The sequence below is a fragment of the Xenopus laevis genome, chromosome 4S (genome assembly GCF_017654675.1).
Source record: "Xenopus laevis strain J_2021 chromosome 4S, Xenopus_laevis_v10.1, whole genome shotgun sequence".
Lineage (NCBI taxonomy): Eukaryota > Metazoa > Chordata > Amphibia > Anura > Pipidae > Xenopus > Xenopus laevis.
The window spans coordinates 60598191-60626025 of NC_054378.1; the positions used below are offsets into that span (position 1 = coordinate 60598191).

At 36.8% G+C, this 27835-nt stretch overlaps 1 protein-coding gene across 1 annotated transcript in view; it reads left to right on the top strand.

Annotated features, from left to right (window-relative positions):
* Positions 1 to 27835, top strand: part of adgrl4.S (adhesion G protein-coupled receptor L4 S homeolog) — a 97693-nt gene that overhangs the window by 63115 nt on the left and 6743 nt on the right. The window contains exons 10-13 of the mRNA XM_018260717.2: positions 8589 to 8768; positions 11261 to 11464; positions 24894 to 25114; positions 25216 to 25282. Coding sequence (XP_018116206.1) covers positions 8589 to 8768; positions 11261 to 11464; positions 24894 to 25114; positions 25216 to 25282 — 672 coding nt within the window. The remainder of the gene's footprint in view (positions 1 to 8588; positions 8769 to 11260; positions 11465 to 24893; positions 25115 to 25215; positions 25283 to 27835) is intronic.

Below are 27835 nucleotides of genomic sequence, written 5' to 3' on the forward strand. Positions count from 1 at the left end.
ATCTATATATCTATATTTCTAGATATATCTATATTTCTAGATATATATCTATATTTCTAGATATATATCTATATTTCTAGATATATATCTATATTTCTAGATATATATCTATATTTCTAGATATATATCTATATTTCTAGATATATATATATTTCTAGATATATATATATTTCTAGATATATATATATTTCTAGATATATATATATTTCTAGATATATATATATTTCTAGATATATATATATTTCTAGATATATATATAATATATATATATATATATATATATATATATATATATATATATATATATATATATATATATATATATATATATATATATATATATATATATATATATAGTTATAGTATGTTAGCCAAAGAACCGCACCAAACAGGACTTGATGTAAAGTTTCAAAATACAAACTTTATTTTCAACGTTTCGGCTCCATAACTAGAGCCGGCTTCCTTAGCTTCCTTAGCTTTTTGGAGTTCAGCCTCAGTGTTTGTGACTGACTGCTTGGTATTGCTTCTTGCCTTGGCTTTTGCCTTAATAAGAGAACCTCGAGCAACTGCTTTGGAAGCATCCCAGCATATTTCTTTTAAGGCTGAACCCCTATTAAAGGAAAACTATACCCCCCAAACAATGTAGGTTTCTATTACAAGATACTGAGTAAAACAGCTCATGTGTAAAACCCTGCTTCATTGTAAATGAACCATTATCATAATAATATACTTTTTTAGTAGTATGTGCCATTGGGCAATCATAAATAGAAAATTGCCATTTTAAAAAATAAGGGCCGCCCCCTGAGATCGTAAAATTCACTGTGCACACATACAAACCACATGTAAGGTCACATGAGCCAATTAACAGACAGAGTTCTGCCTTTTGCTTTCTCACTTCTTCCTGTTACAGTTAGGGGCCGATTCACTAAGGGTCGAATTTCGAAGTTAAAAATACTTCGAAATTCGACCCTCGGATTGAAATCCTTCGACTTCGAATATCGAAGTCGAAGGATTTAGCGCTAATCCTGCGATCGATCGATCGAAGGATTTTCCGTTCGATCGAACGATTAAATCCTTCGAATCGAACGATTCGAAGGATTTTAATCCAACGATCGAAGGAAAATCCTTCGATCAAAAAATCACAGGCAAGCCTATGGGGACCTTCCCCATAGGCTAACATTGACTTCGGTAGCTTTTAGCTGCCGAAGTAGGGGGTCGAAGTTTTTTTTAAAGGGGAAGTACTTCGACTATCGAATGGTCGAATAGTCGAACGATTTTTCGTTCGATTCGTTCGATTCGTTCGAATTCGAACGAATTTAACCAATTCGATGGTCGAAGTACCCAAAAAATACTTCGAAATTCGAAGTATTTTTCAGTCGAATCCTTCACTCGAGCTTAGTGAATCAGCCCCTTAGTGTTGTAGTATTTCTGGTCAGGTGATCTCAAAGTCACGAAATGGTGGTTCAAGGCAAGAGATGTAAAAGGGCAATATTTATGTAAATATATATTCCAGTTTGGTAAGATTCTTTAATATGTTATTCAATTTGATATAAACTATCTGTTGCTTAAGTATTCATTTTGGGGGTATAGTTTTCCTTTAATTTCCCAATATTTTGCATATTCGTGGGTCACAGTTTCTTGAACCTCTGTATTTTTTAACCAAAGGGGACTGAGTTTCCACATTTTGTCTGCTGGGTGATTCCCAAGCTTTAATGTCACTAGTAAGGGGTTGTGGTCAGAAAATTCAAATATTTAAAGGGGCTTCTAGCTCAAACTCATTGCCGTTGTAGGTTCTACTTGCTACCTCATTGGCGTTGTAGGTTCTACTTGCTAGTATCCTGGGTGTTATTTTCTTGTGTTTGTTTCCTGGTTTTGATCCCTGCCTGTCTGATTATTCTGAACTCTGCCAATACTGACCCTTACCTGCCTGACTATTCTGAACTCTGCTAATCCTGACTCCTGCCTGCCTGACGATTCTAACGGTATTGATCTGGCCTGTCTGACCTTACCTGAACTCTGTCCACACCGACCTGGCCTGTCTGACTACACTTTGTCTATTCCTAGAACTGTGCCTTCCATACAAAACCTTGATAACAACCGTGCTGCTTTGCCAGTCCAGAACTCTTGCTTGGCTCCTCTCCTAAGTCCTGGTGACATCCAATTAGCGGAGGGCTCCTCCCGAAGTGAAAGGTGGCTGCTACAGACAGAAGCAGACCAGGGAGCCTAGCACCTGTTCTGGATTTAGGGAGCCGGTAGTGACACCTACAGGTTGAGTTTCTTGTAGAAACAATGAGGGAGAATAAGACTTCATATGTTGAAATAGTTGTGCTTTTTTGAACTTATAATTGAGCCCCTGGCATTCCAGGAGCATACAGTTATAGTTGATATTTTACCCAATGATTTAGTTTGCCAGTAACCCTCAGTGATGTGTGAATGTGTGAGATAGGTTGCTTGCCACAAGCATTTTCATATACGTAGCATAAACACAACATGAACATAAAGATAAAATAATAAATCCCTTAAATTTCCCTTAAAGCACCAGCAGTGGAGTATTTGTCAATTTAGGAAACTATCCTTGAAGGCAGATGCATGGTCAGGGTAATTTCCAATGGCAGAGAAGCATGTGTAGCTAAGGACTGAGCATGGTGCTGTTGCCTGTCTGTTACAAACACATATCTATAAGTGGAAACCGGTAATATCTGTCCACAGAGAATTGGCAGCTCACCTGTTCAATTAGTGTCAATTCTTGAAGAATTGTTGCAGATAGTAATTTGACTTACTGTAGCTTGAGTTGTGCAGTGGAGAATAAATTGCTAAGGCAGATATGCAGTTAGATCCCGATGTGTAGTGGTATCAGCTGTGCATAGTGGTGGTAGTGTAGTAGGCATTGTGATTTCCACTCACCTGTGGGGTCTCGTGTAGAGTTGTTGGAGCTGTAGACCGTAGTTTGATGTGTTTCAATCCACTGCTTGGTGGATTCTGGTTGATAGAAAACACAGTTAAATCTTCAGTAGTGATGTGTAGTTTTGCTGGGAATAACATTGCATATTGTATTTCCAGAAAACAGTGTTTAAGCAAACTTCTGTGAAGGAACCACGCTTCTTTTGTAACATTGTAGAGAAATCTGGGTACAGGGACACTTTTTCGTTGTCATTGATAAGTTTGCCTATATTTCTCGCTGCCCTGAGAGCAGTGTCTGTATCTTTGAAATGTATCAGTTTTAATACCACGGGCCGCAGTGGGGCAAATGGAGGGGGTCGGTGGGCAAGAACTCTGTGGGCGCGCTCTACTACTAATTGTGTAGTTATTATCAAAGTAAAGTAAAGCATAGCTGATGAAAAGGGAGCTTAAACACTATGTGGCATATTTATCAAAGGTCAAGGTGAATTTTTGAATGAAAAAATTTGATTTTCAAGATATTTTTTGTGTACTTCGACTAGGGAATAGTCCAAATTCGCTTCGAAATTGAAAAAAATTTGAAAATTCAAATATCGAAATTTATCATGTACTGTCTCTTTACAAATTCGACTTCGACCATTCACCATCTAAAACCTGCAAAATTGCTGTTTTAGCCTATGGGAGACCTCCTAGAACCTATTTGGAGTCAATTGGTGAAAAATCAATTTTTTTTGGGAAAAACTTCGAATCAAATTCAATCGAATGCGCTATTACTTCAATTCGTACTATTCGAATTCAGCCTAATATGGACCTAATCGATCGAAAACGGACCTAATCATCCAAAAAAAAACTTTGACTTCATTTCGGTTGGTCTTTTTGAATTCGAATTTCGAAGTTTTTTCAATTCAAAATTTGACCCTTGATAAATATGCCGCAACATGTCTGTCCTGCTTCACATCCTAGCTCCACCCATAGAACAGATACTTTAATGCAAAATATTTGTGTTACTGTTCCATTAAAGTTAAAGTTTTTGGCCCCTATTATCTTGCTGCTTTCTAAGGCAAAGTTGTCACTATGGGGGAAATGAAATAAAATTTGAAAAGAGAAGAAATTGGCAAAGAAAAATTTGCATGTTACAATGTAACATTCTTCAGGCTTTTATTACATTGTGAATCTAAATTTCATATTGCAAACTTTTAAGACAGGCTTGAAGGTGGCATAAACATTTGGAGAAAATGTAACTACTTTTTCATTAAGAAGTTTACAAAATTCACAAAAATTTGCAATTGCTTCCTACTGTCACATGAGGGGCAAAGAGAAAATTGTTCGCAATGCAAAAATGTAACACATTGTGAACGATTTTTCCGTTAGCGACCTATATTACCTTTTCCCATTTGGCCTAAACCATAAAACAGCAAAACACTAACAAAAAATATGTGACGCTATATTTGTGAAATTATTTTTTTTTGTAACTTATTCTTTATTCGCTTCACATAAGTTATACATCCATATAACATTCGTAGCGCTAAACAACCAACAGCAGAATATAGCACAAATAAAGATATGAATACCATAATAAAAATAAAGACAAAAGACAAAGGTAACACGTTCAACCCTAATCTTCCCCGATTAAGTGGCAGGTGGAGGGTGGAAACCCTGCGGGGTGGAAGTGGCCAATCCACTCAGTATCCAAATGTCCCAAGTCCTCATAAACCGATCCATTTTGTCGGTAATGTGGGCTATGCCCATTTCAAAAGCTCGATTAGCATTCACTCTATTAAGTATCTCATTAAGACTCGGTGGCGTGATGCTCTTCCATTTAGCTGATATCGCCAGACGAGTGGCCGTCAGAATCTGATTGACTAAAGCTTGCCCACATTTACGTAGCCTGGGTAAAGGTTTGCCTAAAAGCAGGGTCACAGGGTCCATTGCAATGGGTCTCTTCAACAACTGGCTTAAAAGGTGCGCCACCTCACTCCAAAGCGGTTGAATTATTGGGCAGTCCCAGAAAGTATGTAGCATAGTCCCGTGGGAGCCACAGTTCCTCCAGCATAGAGGTGATGATTGTGGGAATAACTTGTGTAGCCTTACAGGCGTATAGTACCAGCAGGTCAATACCTTGTATATCTGTTCCTTTTGACGGGCACACACGACCATCCGTTTGGCATTGTCCCATATCAGGGGCCAGTCATCAGCCGGTATCGGTTGTGGGAGAGCTTGGTCCCACTTATCCATATAGCTATGCCTGGGCTGTGAACCATCCGAAGAGACTGTCAATAAATTGTAGATTTTGGAAATAAGGCCTTTCTGGGGAAGTCCATTAGCTGCAATTATTTTGAATGTAGTGGGAGAGTTTGCCTTGGCATGTGAGACGTATGGCGTGAGAAAGTGGCGGACTTGGAGGTATTCAAACCACTTGATGTCGGTCTGGGGATGTTTGTCTCTGAGTACTTGAAAGGGCAAAATCTGGCGAGTTAGTGGGTCGAGAAGGTCTCTGACCGTGAAGAGTCCGAGTTGAGACCATTTAGCATAAAATGAAGGATCAGTCCCCGGTTGAAATGCCGGATTATTCAGATAAGTAACCAACAGAGATCTATCCGAAATCAACTTGTGTTTGTGTCTGGTCTTGAGCCATATGGAGTAAGTCAGTCTCGTGGCTGATAAGGCTTTTGGGGAGATCCGAGTAAGAGCAGCAGAGTCCCATATAAGAGCATTGAGGTGACACTCATCCGCCACAGAACTTTCAATACAGCCCCAAGTAGTATACGGAAGGAGACTCGACCACAGCAAAAGTTGTCTCAGCTGTGCAGCTTCATAATACTTCAGAATATTAGGGACTTCTAGGCCACCCCTCGAGTGTGCAGTCATCATCACTGATCTTGCGACCCTGTGACCCCGATAGGACCATACAAAGTTGTGAAATAGAGTTTGAATGTCTCTAAGAGCTTTAGGGGAGATAGGGATTGGCAGTGTCTCAAACAAGTAGAGGTACTTTGGTAGGATGGACATTTTTATAACTGCTATCCTCCCAAGCCAAGAAATAGTGGATCTAGTCCATTTCAAAAAAGAGGTCTTCATCTGTTGCATAAGCGGCTTAAAATTAAGATTGAAAAGTTGGTTATGAGAGGCTGCAATTTGTGTCCCCAGATAGGATAGGGAGTCCACCCTCCACCTGTAATTAAATTGTGGCTTCAAAGCTTCCAAGACCCCAGAAGTCATATTAAGAGGTAGTGCCTCCGTCTTGTTAATGTTCAGTTTATAGCCTGAAATATTGCTGTAGGTGTCAAGAACCTGATGAAGGTTTGGGAGGGAGATAAGGGGGTTAGTCAATGTGAGCAGGACATCATCTGCAAAAAGGGCAATTTTGTAGTGTGCTGAGCCCACTGAGACTCCCCATATGTCCGGATGAGTACGTATAGCTGCTGCCAAAGGTTCTATGCTAAGGGCATAGAGCAAGGGGGAAAGGGGACAACCCTGTCTAGTACCATTATGGATCGGGATGGGTCTGCGTGAATATTTGTGAAATTATTAACCTCTTAAATAGAATCCAAAAACAACTGACACAACTGAAAAATGCAGCTGTGTCTGAAATGTATTCTGCTTCTACAAGACATATTACATTTAAAAAATATTGAACATTAAGCATATTACGTTCACTAAATAAATATTTGAAAAAGTGACTGATCAACCTTCCAACTGTAATATTTCAAATTCATAAACCAATCATTAGTTTGGACCATTAAGTTTGCCCAGGAGCAGTAACCAATAGCAACCAATTGGCATGTAGCATTTACTGGTCATGTGATTTAAAGTAAACAACATATTGGTTGCTATGAGTTACTGCTACTGTCAACCTTAGTGCCTTTTATTACATATGAGGGAATTACTGTACTTTTGTCTCTCTGTGTTTAATAATGTCTTTGCTGAGTAGTGTAAAATTATTCTGGATGTGGACCTACCAGTGCTTTGTAAAAGGGAATACTTACCCTATCCAATGCTTTATTCAATGCAAGATAATATCTCACTAACCCTTTATACTGCTAAAAGGCATTGCTTTCTAGAGAAGCAACATGGTGACACATTCGTTTAGGCAGCTATCTGCAAGCACTTTGCCTTTTATCCTCGATTACAGCAATATAAAGGAATTTAAATGGCTCCTGCAAAAAAAATTAAGAATAATCTGTGTAATTGTGATAAGGTCTTTAAATTCCACTGGGGTATGCACTGATGATAAAAAATATTTAAAATCTGTAAAGCATAACATGTCAGTGCTATATAAATAAAGGATAATAAATATCTCGAAGTACTCATCTATTCTTCTTTATGAAAGATTTGCTCTTAACCCTAACAATTCCATTTAGGGTATCAGTGACTTGTATAAATCCCAAGTGCATAACTTTACACAACAACATTCAATCTCATCTGACACTTGGCCACTCAGATTATTCTTATCCTCTGATTATATAATATATATTCCACAGCACTGTATAGACACAGGGCCGGGCCAGCCTGGGCAGGCGCCCCAGGCAACCCGACCTGTCGCGTCGCCCCCTACACTGAGCGCGCGCAGGCACGCTGACAAAAGCGTCACAGCGCACGCCACTCTCACTTAGGTGCGCGCATGCGCATGTGCGCACACATCGCATGTCACGCTCCTGTCTCAAAGGAGTGTGCATATGCGCACAAAGAACAGTAATGAAGACCGGACGGGGGTAGGCAGCAGTTAAAGGTACGTGCTGGGCGCCCCCTAAGCTTTGCGCCCTAGGCACGTGCCTACTCTGCCTACCCCTAGCTCCGGCCCTGTATAGACATTGCTCGAGCTTCACAGCAGTCCTTGAGTCAACTTACTTTATAACCTAGGGACCCTATTATAGACACCTTGGTAGTCTGTCCATATACTGTCCCCTTGCATAAATAACACACCCTGGATTGATTTACACAGCTACATAGCTTTTTGTAGTAATCAAACATTGATTTAAAAAGTGTCTTTTAGACCACAAAAACATTGTGCAAGGTGCAATTTCATAAGCATTTTGTAATGTTTCTCCCATAATCCATACATTTTTGCTATGATTCCAGCATAATTGCAAGTGTACATAGTTTTGTGCCCCCTAGAATTGCACATGTGAATTTTGAAGAATTGTACTCAAGTTGAAGTCCAAATTGGGATTGAGGTGATTGTTTTATTCCAGTGCTCAAAGTGCATATGATTTTTGCGTCTGCTGTGACTATTGACACAGCCCAAACCCTGGAATTACAATGACTTTCAGGGTAAAATTGTTATATATGGGTAGATATTTTTTTTGCTATTTCAGATTTGCATTAACCATTGAAACAGCAAAATATCTTAATTAAATTCGCTGATAAAAAAAATGTTTTTTAGTTACAGCCTCCCAAACTCAAGGTGGCCTTCTCACAAATCTGGGTCCATTTATTCATTTAGATAAGTATAAAAATACCAGCAATGAAACATAATTCATAAGTCTGCCAATGCAATCGTTTTCCACAAATAATCTTACTGAAAAGATTATTGTATTTTCTTAAAACAAAAATTAAACTTTCTGGAATTTATGTATATCTTTGCATTTTTTTTTTTTTGCTGAGTTAAATTCATTTTTAAAGCAGCACATCTACTGTACATTGTGTTAGTAAAACAGAATAAAATACATTTTAAAAATGTAACTTTCCAGATATTTTCAGATGTTGGTGCCACAAAATGTGCCTTTTGGAGTTACAAAGAAGAAACTATGAATGGGGAATGGTCTACTAATGGCTGTGAAGTATTGGCTTCCAACTCGACACACACATCATGCAGGTGTAACCATCTTACACATTTTGCTATTCTGATGTCTTCCTCAAGTCGCAACCAAGTGAGTATTGTATGGTATATTTTTTTTATTTACATTTATAATGTTATATGTTTAGATTTACAATAAACTAGAGCTTTAAATTGACTAATTATTAATTACATGAAATATAAAACTTGAATTGATTTTTTTTTAAACAATCCCTTAACTTAAAATGATTTGAAGAAATCTACTATGATTATAATAGTTATAACGATTTGCTTAGCCAGATAAGAATTTAGAATAATCAGTGATGTTTGATTACATACAAATGATACTTGTTACTAAATAAACCACACCAGCAACTGAAGATGCTATAGAAATATTTGTAAACAGTTATGGTGCATTCCTTTATGGAGATTTGTTATTTTCTTTGCGCTTGTCAAGACAACAGTTAGCCGAAGCAAAGAAATGTTAACATGCTACATCAAAATTCATTGAAGTGAGAATTTATAATTTAGTTATATTATGTTAATACTTTTTGAAATAAGCACTTTCACACACAACACCTAAACACCAACATTTTTTTTTTTTTTTGCTTTCCAAACTGCCAGTTAAATCTTTTCTAGCTGCCTGAGGGGAGGTGGAGACAGAATGGGTGAGATGTTTGCTGAATGACAAAAATCTCAGCTGCCAACTCCATCAATTTTCACTCTTATCACAAGTTCAATGAACAGCTCAGCCTCTCCTCCTGTCAGCACCTTCCCTTAGGCATCATTTAGTGCTATCAGCTAGTTGGAAGTTAACCCTCCATAACAGAATCCTGATTTCAGGTTATGACTAGAAACATTCACATCTGTCTAGAAACACATGCAGTTCAGGGTGCTGTCACTTCATCCTACTGAGGGATCATTTCCCTAATGCCAAGACTCAGAACTTAAAGTACTGAGCTATTATAACTTTTTAATGATTTAGAATTGTTAAATAAAACAATTAATATTAAAGTTTTTGTTTGCATTCCTCACAATATATTAATGTTTTAGTTTGTGACAGTTCCCCATTTAATGGCTGCAGTTATGGTTTATGTTTTGTGTAATTCACTGCATAAATGTAACAGTTAGGGACTGACGTTTAATACTGTAAGCCAAACATGCATCAAATCTGTAACTGTAAATAGCAAATGAGAATTTTATAGTTTGTATGTAATAAAGCTTCTTAATGAAAAAAGTTGTTCCGTTTGCTCCAAAAGTTGATGACACCTTCAAGCATGTGTTTGCAATGCATTACAAGTCTAATGAAGAATATTATATTGCAACATGCACATTTTTATTCTTATTTATGAATTTTATTACTTCCTGTAAAGTTAATCTAAATTGACTTTGACTCATTTGCAGTCACTCTATTAGAATCCCCACAAGTTTGGGCACCATTTTCAGTGTGCTTGCAAATGGCCCTTTTTTTGGCCCCAATGTGTATTGCAGTTGGAATGGAGTTAGTGTGCAATTCTGTGTCAGTCAATCATATGTGTAGGCACAACACTTTCAATGCTTTGAATACAATTCATACATGCAGGCCAATCCAGCATATTGTAGCAAGCCTTAATTTGCAAGGACAATATAGAGGCACACATGCCTTTGTGCCCAGCATTTAAAATTTAAATTTAAATGTTGTGCTAACATATTTTACATCTCTGAAACATTTTAACCTGTAATAAGTTAGATTTTTGACTATTATATAAATCTTTTTCTGAAATGCCCATACTGTCAACGCAGAACAGTTATGTTTAAATATCTGATGAGTAGTTGTATGACAGTTTAAAAGTATCAAGGTTTCCTTTTACTTGTGTGCTTTCTGTATATTTCTGGCAACAATGCTAATAATTACTTGTTTCTTGCTGGTCCTATTTTATTATGAAAGTCATAAATATGTGTTATTATTATTCATTCAGGCTGAATCATGTGGTGAAAGTAGATTTTTTTTTCCCTCTGTGTAAGGAGTTTTATTTTCTATTAATAGATAAAACTCTTTCTTAAATGCCCATAATTTCAGTGCAGAACTATTTGTATATCTGTAAATATCCCTTACCTTTTCTTTGAAAATGCCAAAACATTTTGCTTCCTGTGTTTGTTTTTTACATTTACACTGATGTCAGTAGGTATTTTTCATAAACCACCAGCTTGGGTGAATTTCACCAGACTCCCATAGATAGCAGTATTTGATATATACAGTCATTTGGGTGTTATTGTGGGGAGAAAAAGCAGGGGCAAAAAATCTAAGTTCACAGGGTACACCATTAGCCTTGTGAAGTGGATTATGGATAATACATTCCTGCCAATGTTAATTTCAGAATAGCTTAATTTGCAAAAGTACTTCGACAAAGATTTGAATAATTTTATTAGTACATGCACAATTAAATTAAGTGCATAAAGTGTTATTAAACATTTAAATAAAATTGTTTGAATTAAATTAAGCACAATTTATAACAGTTTTTATAGCCTTTTTGTATTTAAGAAACCACTGTATAAACATTTCTTGATTTAATTTTACAAATTGTATTGCATATATTCTCATTTCAGGTGGCCTCTCACCATAGTGTATTAACAAGAATTACTCAGCTTGGGATAATCATTTCACTGATCTGTCTCTCCCTGTGCATTTTTACATTTCTGTTCTTCAGTGAAATTCAAAGCACAAGGACAACTATTCACAAGAACCTTTGCTGTGCATTATTTTTGGCTGAACTTCTATTTATTATTGGAATAAACATGACCAAGAATAAGGTAGGTAAAAAACTTCCCTAACTCACTGCCACTATGCTTTATATGAAACATATCATTAAACAATTATGAGACTGCCACTGACCACAGTAAGAACAAAACACATTCCCCTATCTGGTAGTTCCTGTATTCTGGTACCACTATGTTTTTTGCCTCCTCTGTACTTGAAGGAAAACCTAAACAACAAATGTTTTTTCTTTTAAAGGAGAAGGAAAGGTTAAAACTAAGTAAGCCTTATCAGAAAGGTCCATCTAAATATACCAGTAAACCCCCAAAGTAGTGCTGCTCTGAGTCCCCTGTCAAAAGAAACACTGCATTTCTTTTCTTCTATTGTGTACATATGGGCTTCTGTATCAGACTTCCTGCCTTCAGCTTAAACCTCATTGCCCTGGGCAAGAGCATGCTCAGTTTGCTCCTCTTCCCATGCCCCCCTCCCTTCTCTACTGTAATCTGAGCCCAGAGCAGGGAGAGACTCAGGCAGGAAGTGAGGTCACACCACATTAATACTGCAGCTCCTATCCTAAACAAACAGAGAGTTTCTAGAGCTTTTTACTCAGGTATGGTAAAACATTCTACAGAATAAATATAGCATTCTAGCTTGCACTATTGCGGCTAATCTATTGGCAATAAAATGCCTCCGTAGCTTTCCTTCTCCTTTAAATGTTTATAGACCTGCTGTATATTTAACTGGTTAACATTCAACCTCTTATTCTCAGATCAGATCTGACTACTCTAGATCCTGTAAGAAATTGCTAATTTAGGAATAAACAATGTTCCAAGCATTATGGCATTTTATACTATAACTGTGACCCTGTGTGTCATGAACCTCACTAGTGAGATAGGACAACACTGACTATAATTGTAATCACTATGATTTTCCCTAATACATTTTTGCACACAGAATCCTTCTGCCACTAACATTGACAGTATATGGAAACAAACACAACGTTAAATCTCTGTAGAGTTCAACTCTATTGTAATAAGCATTACAGTTTATTAACATGTTGTGCCTGAAAAAAATCACTCTTTATATGTAAGAAACATATAATTCAAGTGATAAACTTTTTATTAAATCCCCATAGTATGCTATACATATTTATAGCATCTAATTTAGTCACATCCTCAGCCAGTGTAGGGTTTAATTCTTCTTTACCCATAATATAAAATAATTATTATAAGCATATAATTATAAGTATTCATTCATGAAGTAAACTCATTTTACTCAAATAATAAGAGAGACAGACTGACTATAATTTTAAAAATATTTTTAATAATAAATTCCAATTCCAATACACAAGGAATTACAGTAAAAAATAGCATTGACGGATCAAAATAATTAATATTTACTGATGTATTATTATGAATAATAAATCATTGTGTGTGTGTGTGTGTGTGTGTGTGTATGTGTAAACTAACCATAGTGTGTGTGTATGTGTATGGAAACTAACCATAGTGTGTGTGTGTAGATGAGAACTAACCATAGTGTGTGTGTGTAGATGAAAACTAACCATAGTGTGTGTGTGTAGATGAAAACTAACCATAGTGTGTGTGTAGATGAAAACTAACCATAGTGTGTGTGTAGATGAAAACTAACCATAGTGTGTGAGAATAGGATCACATTTCCTTTAAAGAAAAAAAAGTACTTTAATAAGGAATACATTTGAAATATTTAGTAGGGGGATAGGAATATCTGCATGAACTGCAACGTTACTATTTCTCTGTTAAATACAAAGCAAATGTGTTACTGTATTAGCAAAATAACCCTAACCCTACTAGATACATTGCATCAAATAAAGGTTTTTATTACTAGAACATTAGTATAAAAAACATTGAAATCTTGTTATTTTTATAAAGTGTTTGTTACCAGCTCTGCCATGTCCAGCCTTCTTTAAGCTGTACCTAGTTTAGTGTGTGCAATGGAGTAATAGATACATGTTATTAACCGGTCCCCAACTCCACTTTTCAGGCTTCAAATTTTTGTTGAAGTGTATTCACCTTGTGCATCTTGCATCAAGGTGCACAATGGGACTTCAGGCAGGAAAATATAAGGTTTCTTAGTAGAGATGAGCAAATCTGGCTCATTTTATGAAGTTTTGCATAAATGCATTGGAAACAATAGAAACAATAGAAAGTTTGTGATTCTGGGTATTTTTAGCTATGCAATAGCATATGCAGTGTATAGCTCCATTTTGCTACAACTATTTTTCCAAAGACTATGCTCAGACAGCTACATAGATAGATGGGGTGAACTGGGGTCAGCCCCAAGCCCATTAGTTGCTGTGTAAGGCAAGGGGTGCATAAATATTTTGTATTGGGTTTTTTTTGTTCAAAAGACTGCATTTTTTCCAGCATAACAGAAAGCATGGGAAAAAATAGCACTGAATAGTGAACATTTTTGCCAATGGCAAAACTGCAAAATTTTCTGCAAAATTCTACCAGGCCAAAAAGTTTGCCCATAGAGTTTATTTGCTTTCTGATTTTCTTTCTGTGAGCTCAGAGATGGTGTAAAATAGTGTTTTTACAGAATTATCTGTCTATCTAAAAAATGCAGCTCATTGTAACGTAACTATAACACATGCATTTCAAGTATAGACAAAAAAATAAACAATATAAATATTCAATTTCAGTGGTGGAAAGATAAAGCATATGTATAAAGGATTGGTTTCATACAGGTAATTGTAAACTTTCTTTTTTAAATCTTTATTTGTAGAATCTGTTTGAGGTTTCTAGAAAGGAAAGGGAAGAGCAATGCATACACTGATAGAGATATATTTAGCTAAATGTTGTAAGCTCCTTTGTTGTAAATATATACCTTTAAACACCTGTTTGTCTATGTTATACTCCACGTGTGGTACTTACCTGATGGCACAGGACAAACCTGAGCCACTCCGCAGTGGTATTGGGAGAGACTGGGTACCTTGTACTTACTAGTGCAATGCCTCCACCTAGCGGGATCCAAGAATACACCTATGGGAGGCCCCACTAGGAACACAATAATAACGCACACAGTATTGGTTTAACTGAATAAATGTTTATCTAAAATAAATGGGCAACTAATACATGCAGCACTCGTAACCAGTGGCAATAGGGCCTCATTAACTAACTTGCTTGCACAATCTGTCTGACTGCATAACTGGTTAAGTCCTTTAAAGTAATGGATGGCTCCTTACAGTCCAAGTAATACAAATCAGTAGAAATCTTCGAGCACTCCTTAAATACCCTGTCACTTTAAATATCAATACTCACACCAAATCCTTTTTGGATGCTTTACAGTGTCTCTTCAGGTGAGTCCAACACATTCAGACATACAATGCAACTACCAGCCCCTTTGGATGCTTAGATGGGAATCTCCTGCTGGTTGCTCCTCCAGTCTGGATTCCTTTCACACACTCTGTACCTCAAGGCACAGTATCTGGCTTCCCTGTGCCAACCTGATCCAAATGAAGGCTTTTGGTGGAGCCTCTCACCTCTCTTGGCCCACCAGCAACTCTCTGATTATGTTTGCATGGTACTCTTTGCCAGGCTTTTCTCTTCTGCCAGGATCTGTGACTTCCTCTTCCTGCCAGCCACTCACTAGCTGCTGTGCCACTTCCTGTTGCACTGAGATCACTGAACAGCTGGTTGCTAGGTAACAGCTTACAGCACACAGCCAAAGGCTCTATGTGTAAGCCCTTACAGGGATACGTGCAAGGGTTTTGCATTAATTCCCTACATTAACTTTTAGTTAAACTGTTTATGCTGAGTAAACTTTTTTGCAGAAAGCATTATAATCACAATTGTTGTTGTTAAAACACAACCAGGTACGGGACCTCTTATCCAGAATGCTTGGGACCTGGGGGTTTTTGGTATGGGGTCTGTCCATAATTTGTATCTCTATACCTTGTTTTTTAGCACTTAAACATTAAGGGGCCGATGCATCAAGGGTCGAATATCGAGGGTTAATTAACCCTCGATATTCGACTGGGGAATGAAAATCCATCGACTTCGAATATCGAAGTCGAAGGATTTTGCGCAAAAAGTTCGATCGAAGGAATAAATCCATCGATGGAACGGTTAAATCCTTCCTCGATTCGAAGGATTTTAATCCAACGATCGAAGGGTTACCCTTCGACCAAAAAATGTAGCCAAGCCTATGGGGACCTTCCCAATAGGCTAACATTGGGTTTGGTAGCTTTTAGGTGGCGAACTAGGGGGTCGAAGTTTTTTCTTAAAGAGACAGTACTTCGACTATCGAATGGTCGGATAGTCAAACGATTTTTAGTTTTCATTTATTTATTTCATTTATCAAATCAACATTTTTTTTGCATTTGACCAGTATCAAATATTGTTAGTAATTCCCATTTTTTTGTCTGTTCTAAAATGTATATTTTCCTTATTTTCATACCATGTAATAATTTGTGATTAAAATGCCCTTAATACCAAAATGCATCATGCATCTTAATTTGCTTTCATTCTCTCAGAGGGAAAGATATGACATAACTAGTAGTTTGTTATGCCTTTTAACTTTAACTTTAGAGTGTCTGGTTCTTTTAAACTGAAGGAAAATTAGGCTATTCCTTCTTCCGGCAATTATCTGTACTAAAACATAATTTATTAAAATGTCTATTAATGTTCTCTTTGAGTACAGTAATTAAACTTTGAATGCACCCAAACACAGTCTGGGTTTAAATGTTAGATAAAATGTATTTCTTTCTCAGACAGCTTAATAGAAATGTACATTATACTAAGCTATGCAATGTTGACAGATAACATGCAGGTCAACTTTATGCTGTGCTGCATTGACTTGTTTATTATAGAAATCTATGGATTATTTATCGCCATCATCTCTATTCTTATACAAAACTGAGGATCTTGCGAAGTACCATACGCAGCATTTCTTAGACAGTTTGTCCATACTTCATATACTGTAGCTTTTATTCTTGTGTTAGCTATTAGAGAAAGAGACGCAGTGTGATCTGCAGAAGGTCACAGAGTGCTCGAGTATTCTAAAAGTATGTAAACAGGCATTGCTGTGTATAATCACTTGTCCTTGAAACTAGAGATAAATATTACAGACATACTAAAACTAACTTTTAATTTGCTGTGGAAAATTATGTTGTAACACAATATGCAATTGGTCTTTTTTATATCTTGCACTGCATTTTCTCACTTTTTAGCCTGCAGTTTTCCACATTTAGAATTTAAAGATAAAAATATATTTATATTCTGTATTAATATATATTCATTTGGCCATATATAATAAGATGCAAACAATCCAATCTGCCAAAATATATCTTGACTAAAACAGACTTTCCCAGGCTTTCCCAATCTTGTGAACAGTAGAGCATTGGTTATACTAAGCTCTCTTACTCAAATGGGCCCTCACCAAGTGGGCCCTTAACAAGTTACATAGTTACATAATTACATAGTTAAATTGGGTTAAAAAAAGACAAAGTCCATCAAGTTCAACCCCTCCAAATGAAAACCCAGCATCTATACACACACCCCTCACATAAATTATATATACCCATACCTATACTAACTATAGAATTTAGCATCACAATAGCCTTTGATATTATGTCTGTCCAAGAAATCATCCAAGCCATCCAAGGCATTAACAGAATTGGCCATCACCCGGCAGTGTATTCCACAACCTCACTGTCCTCACTGTGAAGAACCACTTGTTGCTTCAAATGAAAGTTCTTTTCTTTTAGTCTGAAGAGGTGGCCCTTGGTACGGTGATCCTCTTTATGGGTAAAAAGGTCCCCTGCTATTGTCTATAATGTCCTCTAATGTACTTGTAAAGTGTAATGTCCCCCCCGCAATCGCCTTTTTTTCCAGAGAAAACAACCCCAACCTTGACAGTCTACCCTCATAATTTAAGTCATCCATCCCTCTAACCAATTTAGTTGCACGTCTCTGCATTCTTTCCAGCTCATTTATATCTCTCTTAAGGATTGGAGTCCAAAACAGATGAGGCCTTACCAGGGACCTATAAAGAGGCATCATTTTGTTTTCATCCCTTGAGTTAATGCCATTTTTATGCAAGACAGAATCCTTCTCATTTAAGGAAACTCCCAACACACTGCCATTTAGTGAATAACTTGCATTTATAATATTTTTGCCAAAGTGCATAACCTTGCATTTATCAACATTGAACCTAATTTTCCAGTTTGCTGCCCAGTTTAACAACTTAGATAAATCACTCTGCAAAGTGACAGCATCCTGCATGGAACCTATAGTTCAGCACAATTTAGTATCATCTGCAAAAATAGAAACAGTACTTTCAATGCCCATCTCCAGGTCATTAATAAACAAGTTGAAAAGCAACGGACCTAGTACAGAGCCCTGTGGTACTCTACTAACAACACCAGTCCAATTAGAAAACGTTTTCCAACACTCTAATCTATCTTTCTCTATCCAAATACAAATACTATGTTCCAGGCAAGTATTAATTTAACCAGTAACCTTCTGTGTGGCACTGTATCAAATTCTTTAGCAAAGTCTAAGTAGATCACATTCACTGCCATCTCAGAATCAAGGTTCCTGCTCATGTTCTCATAAAAAGCAATTAAATTAGTATTTCAAAATCTGTTACTCATGAAACCATGCTGGCAAAAACTCATAGGGGCAAACTCACACATTGTGACACTTCTCCAGGCGCAAATTCGCTACCACTATGCTAGTTCACTAATATGCGAATTTGCATCTCAGCACTGGACTGAAGTTTTATAGTGTTACTTCAGCTGGGCGAACATTTCATAGCAAATTTTCGCTATCGTTCATATCTGCCTAGCGAAACTTCGCTAACACTTGCGCTTAGGTTAAGTTAAATAGGGGCCGGTACCTTAAAGTCTTATGGACGTCTTTAATAGTAATGTTGGTGCAAATGCTTGAAGTGGCCACTTTTTATGTCCAATGAGCCATAATAAAGAAAGAGGAGATTCTCGAATGCCCTAGACATGAGCCCACTCTTAAACAAATATGGCATGCCCCTCAAAGTCCTCACATAAATCGTTAATAGTTTAGACTTTTGAAGGAAATCCTTTAATGCATTTCCCGCATACAGGATATGATGTCACTGACATCATGATTGAGGAAGATGTAGCTTTGTTTTTTTAATTTGCCTGGTCAGAGGTGGCGAAGTAAACAATGCGAATGAATGCTATCGATGGTTTCGTTCGCTAGTGAATTGTTCTCTGTGGATGAGAATTCTGGCAAATTTTCGCTAACGACGACCACTTTGCCCTTTAGTGAATCTGCTTCATAGTATTATTATTTGCAATGCAATTATTATTTGCAAGCGTTTATCCCTTAATACCACTTCCAAAAGCTTTGCTACCACTGCAGTCAGACCAACTGGCCTATAGTTTTGAGGCTGAGAACAGGATCTATTTTTTGAAAAGCAGCACCACATTAGCAATCTCTCAGCATCATGCCAGACCTCAATGAATTCTGAAAAATTAAGTAAAGAGATTTGACAAAAACAGAGCTAAGCTCGTATAGTACCCTGAGATTCATACCATCCTGTCCCAGACCTTTGTTTATCTTTAAGGGGCCTATTTATTAAAGGAGAAGGAAAGGCCTATTTAATTTGGGGTGCCAAAAGTTAGGCACCCCAAGTGATTATACATACTTACTGTACCTCACACCCCGAGCCGGTGCTCCTATCAGGAGAAAACTGCACCAGTACAGGGTTTCTTCCAGTGAGCACCACATAGCAATCATATTCCTTCTTCTTCTTTTTTCAAATTTCCTGGGGCAGACGCATGCGCAGTAGATCGAAATAGCCGACTTCTTCATTAAAGTTCGGTTTTTTTGTACTACTGCACATGCACGCCCTCGTGAAGAAATAAGAAGGAAATCAATCACTCCATGGTGTTTGCTGGAAGAACCCTGGGCTGGTGCAGTGTTGTGCTGATAGGTGCACCGGCCTGGGGTGTCAGGTAAGTATATACAATCACTTGGGGGGCCTAACTTTTGGCACCCCCAAGTAAATAGAGCCTTTGCTTCTCCTTTAAACCTCATATTTTTCTGGTCATGTTTTTAAAACTATAATTTTTAGAAAAAATAAAAAATTGTTTCCGAAATTATTATTCCGAGATTTATTATGCTCTCAAGTCACTAAAAATTTGAATCTGAAATACTCCAATTAAACCATATAGAAGTCAATGGCAGATGGTCCCTTTAACAATTGGAACATGTTTTTTACCTTGAGGATTCGTGATAATTTTTGAGATGTTTGCTCTGTTTTTGCTTGATAATCAGATCAATTTGTCACAGCGACAACATATAAAGTAATACGATTCCATTCCAAATTGAAAAAATCTGCACAATTAAAATTGTCACGTTTTTGTCGAGCCTTTTTCTCGCACTGATTTTTTCCAAGATTAATTTTTGGTAAATTAAAGGGATACTGTCATGGGAAAACATGTTTTTTTCCAAAATGCATCAGTTAATAGTGCTGCTCCAGCAGAATTCTGCACTGAAATTCAAAAGAGCAAACAGTTTTTTTTATATTCAATTTTGAAATCTGACATGGGGCTAGACATATTGTCAGTTTCCCAGCTGCTCCCAGTAATGTGACTTGTGCTCTGATAAACTTCAGTCATTCTTTACTGCTGTACTGCAAATTGGAGTGATATCACTCTCCTCCCTCCCCCCCCCCCCAGCAGCCTAACTAAAGAACAATGGGAAGACACAAGATAACAGCTCCCCGGTAAATCTAGGAACAACACTCAATAGTAAAAGCCAAGTGCCACTGAGACTGATTCAGTTACATTAAGTAGGAGCAATAACAGCCTGCCAGAAAGGAGTTCTATCCTAAAGTGCAGGCACAAGTCACATGACTGGGGGCAGCTGGGAAACTGACAATATGTCTAGTGCCATGTCAGATTTAAAAACTGAATACAAATAAATCTGTTGGCTCTTTTGAGAACTGGATTTCAGTGCAGAAGTCTGCTGGAGTAGCACTATTAACTGATGTGTTTTGAAAAAAACATGTTTTTCCATGACAGTATCCCTTTAAGGTATTCGGGTTTGGCAGTTTGGTTGTTTTTTTAATTTTTAATATAGTGTGAGAAAGTCGAGTTTTAGTAAATAGGCCTCCTTATGGTCTAAACTATGAATTTCCACCTGCATGAACCAGGCATCATTAGTTTTATTACTAGAATTGGGGACTATTAAAGGAGAATAGGAATGGGCGAATCTTTTCACCTTGTTTCACAGCAGAAATTATGCCCATAGACTTGTATGGTGGACTCGAATAAAAAAAAATGCTGCGCAACAAAACATTTTTTATGCCTATAGACTTTAATGGGCATCATCGACATTTCGCCGGCAGCAAATTTTTGACGAAACGGGTCAAATTCGCCCATCCCTAAATGAGAACTATTTATACTGTAATGTTGTACATTATGTTTTGGGCTTCTATACCAGCCCAAAGCAACCACAGCCCTTTAGCAAGGCCTCCAAAATACACCCAATAGTTCCACATCTTATTTTCTGCTAATTCACTGCACATGCTCTGTGCTGCTGTCAGTTACTGAGCTTAGGGACTGACTCAAAATATACAGTAAATATAGAATGTAAGGGGTTATTTACTAAAGTCTAATTTTTTTGATCGGAAGAAAAGATTTTCATAGAAAAAAAACAAAATTTTTTTCATGATATATTAACCCATCTCAGACCTGCCGAGGTCTTGTAGAAGTCATTGGCAGACAACCCATCTGCAATTGGGTTTCATTCAATAATCCGAAGATGTTGTGGTTTTCAGGCGATAATCCAAAAAAGTTGCAGGCTTCAGGCGTCAAATCCGAAAAAGTTGCAGTTTTTGGCGACAAATCTGAAAAGTCTTTTCTTTTATAAATGATTCAGCCTGTGTGTTTCATGAAGGCTTTACAGCACTGATATACACTAGGGGGCACATTTACTAAGGGTCAGATTTGGAAGTTAAAACACTTCAAAATTCGACCATCGAATTTGATACTTCGATAGTCGAAGTATTTTTTCGATCGAAAATGGGTGTTTTCAATCAAAGTAAAAATCTTTCGATCGAACGATTCGAACGATTTTACAAAAAAATACTTCGACTACTCAAAACTTAGCCAAAACTTATAGGAGGTCCCCCATAGGCTAAACAGCAATTCGGTAGGTTTAAGGTGGCGAAGTGTAGAAGTTTTTTAAAGAGACTCGATTTTCGAAGTCAAAGTTTTTTCAATTCAAAATGAATTTTGGCTTATTCGATGGTCGAAGTGCCCAAAAATTACTTTGAAATTCGAAGTTTTTGAATTCGAAAATTCACTTCGACCCTTAGTAAATGTGCCTCTAGATATTGGCATTTTCACAACATTGTATGTAAAATTCCAGTTTATAAATAGGTATTAGCAGAAATTATTTTTCTTATGAATTTAATGGGTTAAACCCCGATTAGTGTGGTGTAAAAACTATATAAGTGTATTTATTAGGCTCGAATAAAAAGGTGCATGTACAGATATGCCTATTTACTGTGTAATAAATTATTTCTGTGATCACAATTCATGGTGTAAATGTATTCATATGGAACTTTATAAATAGACAGTTTTAAACACTAACTTTAATCCATTAGTTTAGGCCTAAAATATTTCACACACCTTTAAATCTATGGCCTTAGTTGTTTATATTCTGGACAGTGTGCATGTCCAATAATATACATTTCTATAATTTGTGGAGCATGTGTTGCAATAATAATATATTTATAGGTGTATAAAAACTATTGAGAATTTTAAATCCCAGTTTAGGTTGTTGAAATGATTGATATGCTGAAAGAATAAGCTTTTTTGAATAAAGGAAAGTACAGAAGTATATTTTACTGTCAAAGGTTTACTGCATTGCAGTATTGATTTACAACTATAGTGTGTCAGTTGATGGTGTACTTAACAGAAAATATAAATGAATCAGACTGCAGTTTTCTTTTTACGTACAGTACAGTGTATGTGGAGCAAATAAGCCATAACAGGAAAAACATTTTATTAAACTAACGGTCAAATCTTCTCCCCCTTGTTTTTGCTAAGGCTACAAAACTCAGTGGTGAAGATATATGTTGAAGAACTACCAGTGACTGTATTTATGCACTGAGTACATAAACTTTATGCGGCCAAATTATATTTTGGACTTTGGATTTACGACGACACAAGTGACTGAAAATTAATAATTGTTTTTATTACATATATTAGTTTTTCTAATACCTATGCAGCTATAAGCCTAAAAAGCAAAAGTGTTCACTGTATTCCTTGAGGGATGTGTTTTGTTTTGTGTTTCTAGTATATTTTATATTTAACATATTGTTTTCCCATATCCTGTGTCCATTTCTGTAGGGAGACTGTGAAATATTGATACCTGATTATCGATGGGCGAATTTGTGGCGTTTTGCTTTGCAGAAAAATTCTCGAATTTCCTGCGAAATTCGCGAAACGGCGAAAAAATTGCAAAACAGCGCTGGAATTCACAGCGAATTCGTCCATCACTATACCTAATATCTAAACATCACCACATAGCCATCCTGCAAAGACAGTAGAGATACTGTATATTCTCCAGTGTGCAAGTGCTAGATTGCTAAAGCATGCAATAGCGCACCTCTTAGTGCTCACTTACTAAGCAATTTAGTTCTGGGGAATGCTGCTCTTTGCATAAAGCGCTGGATCAAAAATCCTCAGTTTTAAAGTAGAAGTAAAGCTTACCCAAAGAAGTAGGCTAGAAATGTTGTACATTATGTTTTGGGCTTTTGTAACATCCCAAGGCAACCACAGCCCTAACAATGAAGATCTGTGCCCCCAAATATGCCCCATAGCTTTCCATATTTGCTGATTCACTGCACGTGCTCTCTACTGCTGCTACTTACTGAGCTTAGGGATCGACTTAAAATATACAGTACACATAGAACATAGAATGTCACAAGATAAAGCTGATTAGTAATTAATACAGACAATTACTATATGGCAGCACAGAAACCAGTGCAACTAGCATCAGAATATAATAATCCTGTAGCATCTGTTTATATACAAACCTCATTTTCTGCTTGATAATTTACAACGATCCCTAAGCTTAGCTTCTTAACAGCTGCTCATGGCACACTGAGCATGTGTATGTTGCAGATGCTTTCCAAGATGGTGACCCCTTGTGACAAGTTTGAAGTCCTAGATCATTGCTGCTATTGAGAAGCTAAAACTTTAGGTTTGTGTCATAAGTTCAGTATATAAAGTAAGGCATTTTTATCCACATTCATTTATAGGGTTTAGTTCTCCTTTAAGGCAGGCAGTAAAGACAGGTCCGGCACTCACATTTGTTTGAAGTTAAATCACACATAGACATCTGCGTTACACAGGCTGTGCATCTTCTATTGAGGGGCCCAGTTGGCGTGTGTAGCTCCCTCGTTGCGCTCCCTGTGAGTCTGGTGTGATGTCACTTCCTGCCTGCCGGGTGTCACATAACATCACACCAGACTCACAGGGAGAGCAATGAGGGAGCTACACACGCCTGCAGGGCCCCTCTATAGAAGGATCCCTCTAGGATCAGCTTACATTCGGGCAATTTACCATACTGTGGGCTTGTAAGTAGGCATTTTAGGCAAATGGTGGATACAACTAACTGGATATAAAGGGATCTTTTTATGCATGCTATCAACAACATCGGAAGATTTAAAGGGAAAGTACACCTTATAAAAGTGAATTTTGACACTGGGTGCCGTATCCAAACACACTGCACTATTTTTTGTTCTTTCTTCTCTGTTGCCTTAGGCGCTGATCTGCTTTACAAATTTTTGACGCTGTGTCCTGTATTGTTAATAACTCCCAGTCACTAGAAGGTTATGCCATTAGCCTTAAGATATTAGATAGCGAACATAAAGAGCAAAAATGATCCCTGGAAAAGAAGAGCCAGAATCAACAAACTACTCTTAACTGTCAATGCAAAGCTGGCATTTCAAAAGAAGGGATCCTTTTATGGGTAAATAAAAATAACATTCTCTCTTTTTTTTTGGTCAAAAAAGTCATGTTTTGTTCCCAAAATAGTTGTCATCAGGGTGGAAAAAGGCAGCTCTTGTCAGTAATATACTAATACTAATACTAGGTATAGTGCTGTTTTTAGGAACTCAATTCTTTCATTCAAATGCCTTTATAGGAATGACTATAAAATTCATTAGGACATCTTAATCAAGTCATAAACAATTCTAAAGATAGATCCCAAACCTGAGTCACCAACAACAATATTATTATTATTATTGTTGTTGCTGCTGTTATTTTGGTTCATTTGTCTTAATAATGTATTAGCTCTATAGAAGCATGCACAAGGTCTCTGGCTGGATTTATTTTACCATCGGATACATTGTTTAGGGAATATGGTATGAAAATATTACAATACAACAGACTTTATTTCAGTGACCTCTGCTTGGTGACTTACTGTTTTTCTTATTTTTCAGCTATTCTGTGCAGTAGTTGCTGGATTGCTGCACTACTTTTTCCTCGCCGCCTTTGCTTGGATGTGCATCGAGGGAATTCATCTCTATCTCATTGTGGTTGGCGTTATTTACAATAGAGGATTTCTGCACAAGAATTTTTATATCTTTGGATATTGTAGCCCAGCTGTAGTTGTTGGAATTTCTGCAATTTTGGGATATAAATATTATGGAACTGATAAAGTGTAAGTTATTATTTTATATGGTAAAAACAGCCACTTAAGTCGTTTATTGTATTTTCTCGAGAATATAAATGATTTATATTGAATATTTTATTCATCTTTAGATGTTGGCTGAGTACAGAAAATAATTTTATATGGAGTTTTATTGGACCTGCCTGTCTCATCATTCTTGTAAGTACAAATTTCATTTCTAACTATATAAAATTGGAACATTTTCTAAATTTTATAGCCTTTGTCTTTGTATTATATGGGTTGATTAGACTCTGTAGTATCAGACACATATATGACAAAATAAGATTTCTATTTTATTGTTTAAATAGATGACATTTTTTAGAGATTTTTTTGTTACATTCAGACTAAAGTTTGCTCTACTTTGAAAAATCTCAGCAGGAGGCTGAAGAAGAAAGTATGTCAACAGACTGCTAATCTGATATTTAAAGCATTGTTATATCGTCTGTTATTGGCGATCAGTCATCTTCTCCACGTTTCACACATTCTTGTGTAACCTGTCATCACAGTTTATTTTTAACCCAAATTGTAGCATCAGACAAAAATGCATTATTTCACCTGAGCAGCCATTCTTAGATGAAGTGTCTTTGGCACATTTGGGGAGAAGCTTTTGTGTAAAACCACATGAAGTCTGCTAAGTTGTTGCACTTGGCTGCAACGTTCCCAGTAAACTTTTCTGACCTAATAGAAATCATCATAAACTATATTTGCCAAACAATCATACAGTGGGAGAGATGAATTATTATATTTGAACAAAATCCAGATCAACACAGGCCCAAGCTGCTCTTGCATTTTAATCAATCAGCAAATTATCAGATAAAGATGTAATATAAAAGATATTACAAATACTGAGACTGAAACAACACAGGAAAAAAATAATAAACACTTGCTCTTGGCTTGTTCTTTTGAATATGTAGCGGGCACTGATAGCTCATGTTTACATTTAAAGTGATATGAACGTTATAATGAACGATACATGATTTAGCAAGTGTTGTTCTTCATCGGCATGGGGCTGCTGCTTTCTTTTACTTTTTTACTCAGTTTGATCTGCACAGATTGTTATTGGAAAAGAATATCTTAGGGTTATCACAGAGAGATTCTAGGTTTTTTTTTTGTCTTTTGTCTGGTTTGTTGTTTCCTTACATGGAACAAACATTAAATATTGCATTTGTAGATGATATTTCAAGCAGCTGTGGTTTTGTTTTTCTATTTCGTTTACCCTTCCTGTCATATCAAACAGCTGTGTGACCTGTAATGTTAGATAGCTACACAAATATTGCAGCACTTTAATTAGATAACTATATAATAGTGATGGGCGATTTTATTCCCCAGGCATGGATTCAATGCAAATGTCTGCGCTTCGTTGCCCACGAATGTTTTCGCGAAAATTGGCAGTGGAAAAATTTTCTCCGACAAAAAAAAATTGTTGCACACATAAAAATGTACGCATGTCAAAATTGTACAGACGCCCATTGACTTCAATGCGTTTTGCTAATTTTTCCCAAATTTTTCCCAAATCACTACATATAATATATATAATAATATATATATATAATATATATAATTATATATATATATATATATTATATAAAGATAATTTAGATTCCCATTTAATATATATATAATACCATGGGGAGATATACCATGTGGGGATATGTCATAAAAGGCACTAAGTTTGCACAGGCTCAGTGAGCCTATAGGAACTGGTAGGTGGTAACCTGTTTAAAAGCCAATATCGAATTGGTTGCTATGAATTACTGCTACTGGGCAAGCTGGGTTCCTTTTATTACATATGGGGTAAATCTTTGTTATATGGTTTTTTGCCCTCAGAGGGTTAACTAAAGCTGGCCATAGACTCAAAGATCTGATCGTACGAATCGAGGATTCATATGATTTTCGGACCGTGTGTGGAAATTCCTGACATTTTTCGTTCAGCCGTTTGGTCGATTGGACAGGTTAAAAGATTTCTGTCGGCTGCGGGTAATATATCTGCATGTATTGCCAATCATATGATTTTCAGTGGGAGACTGTCACTAGCTTTTGTCGGACATAACTTTCGTATGATTGCTGTCAGGGGCAGAACAGCGGCTGATCTGTTCTTTTGTACTTTATTTGATCTGAATGGTTAGTGGCAGGTCGGGAGATGGGGAAGTCGTACGTTGATTTGAACGATCTGATCTTTGCATCTGTGGCCAGCTTTAGAGTTAACTCAGAGAGTTATCATAGGAACTTGGTCCATTTACTTCCAAAGTAGGCCTGTGTTATTTTCTCACACTCCCCTAAACTCCCCTAAATAGAGTTTTCTAAGTGTTACAAGAAAACTCTATTATATTGCCATGTTTTTAAATAGACAATGCTTTCCAAACTTTGCTTGTGACATCTGTAATAAACAACCCATGGTGAATGTGTAAAGAATAAAACTATCCCTAGCTCCTAGCTTTTTAATTTTATTTGTTGTAAAATAATTTTCCATTTGAAAGTTTTCTTCCATGTAAAAAAAATATATATATCACATACACATACATGTACCTCTCTTTGGAAGACATAAGGACCAAGGGGCAAATTCACTAAACGCCGAATCGCCTAACACTAGCGTCAATTCGCTAGCGTTGGGCATTTTCGTTACTTCGCAAATTCACTAACGAATGCTGGCGTAAATTCGCTAGTGTTACTTCGCACCCTTACGCCTGGCGAATATTCGCTACGGACGTAACT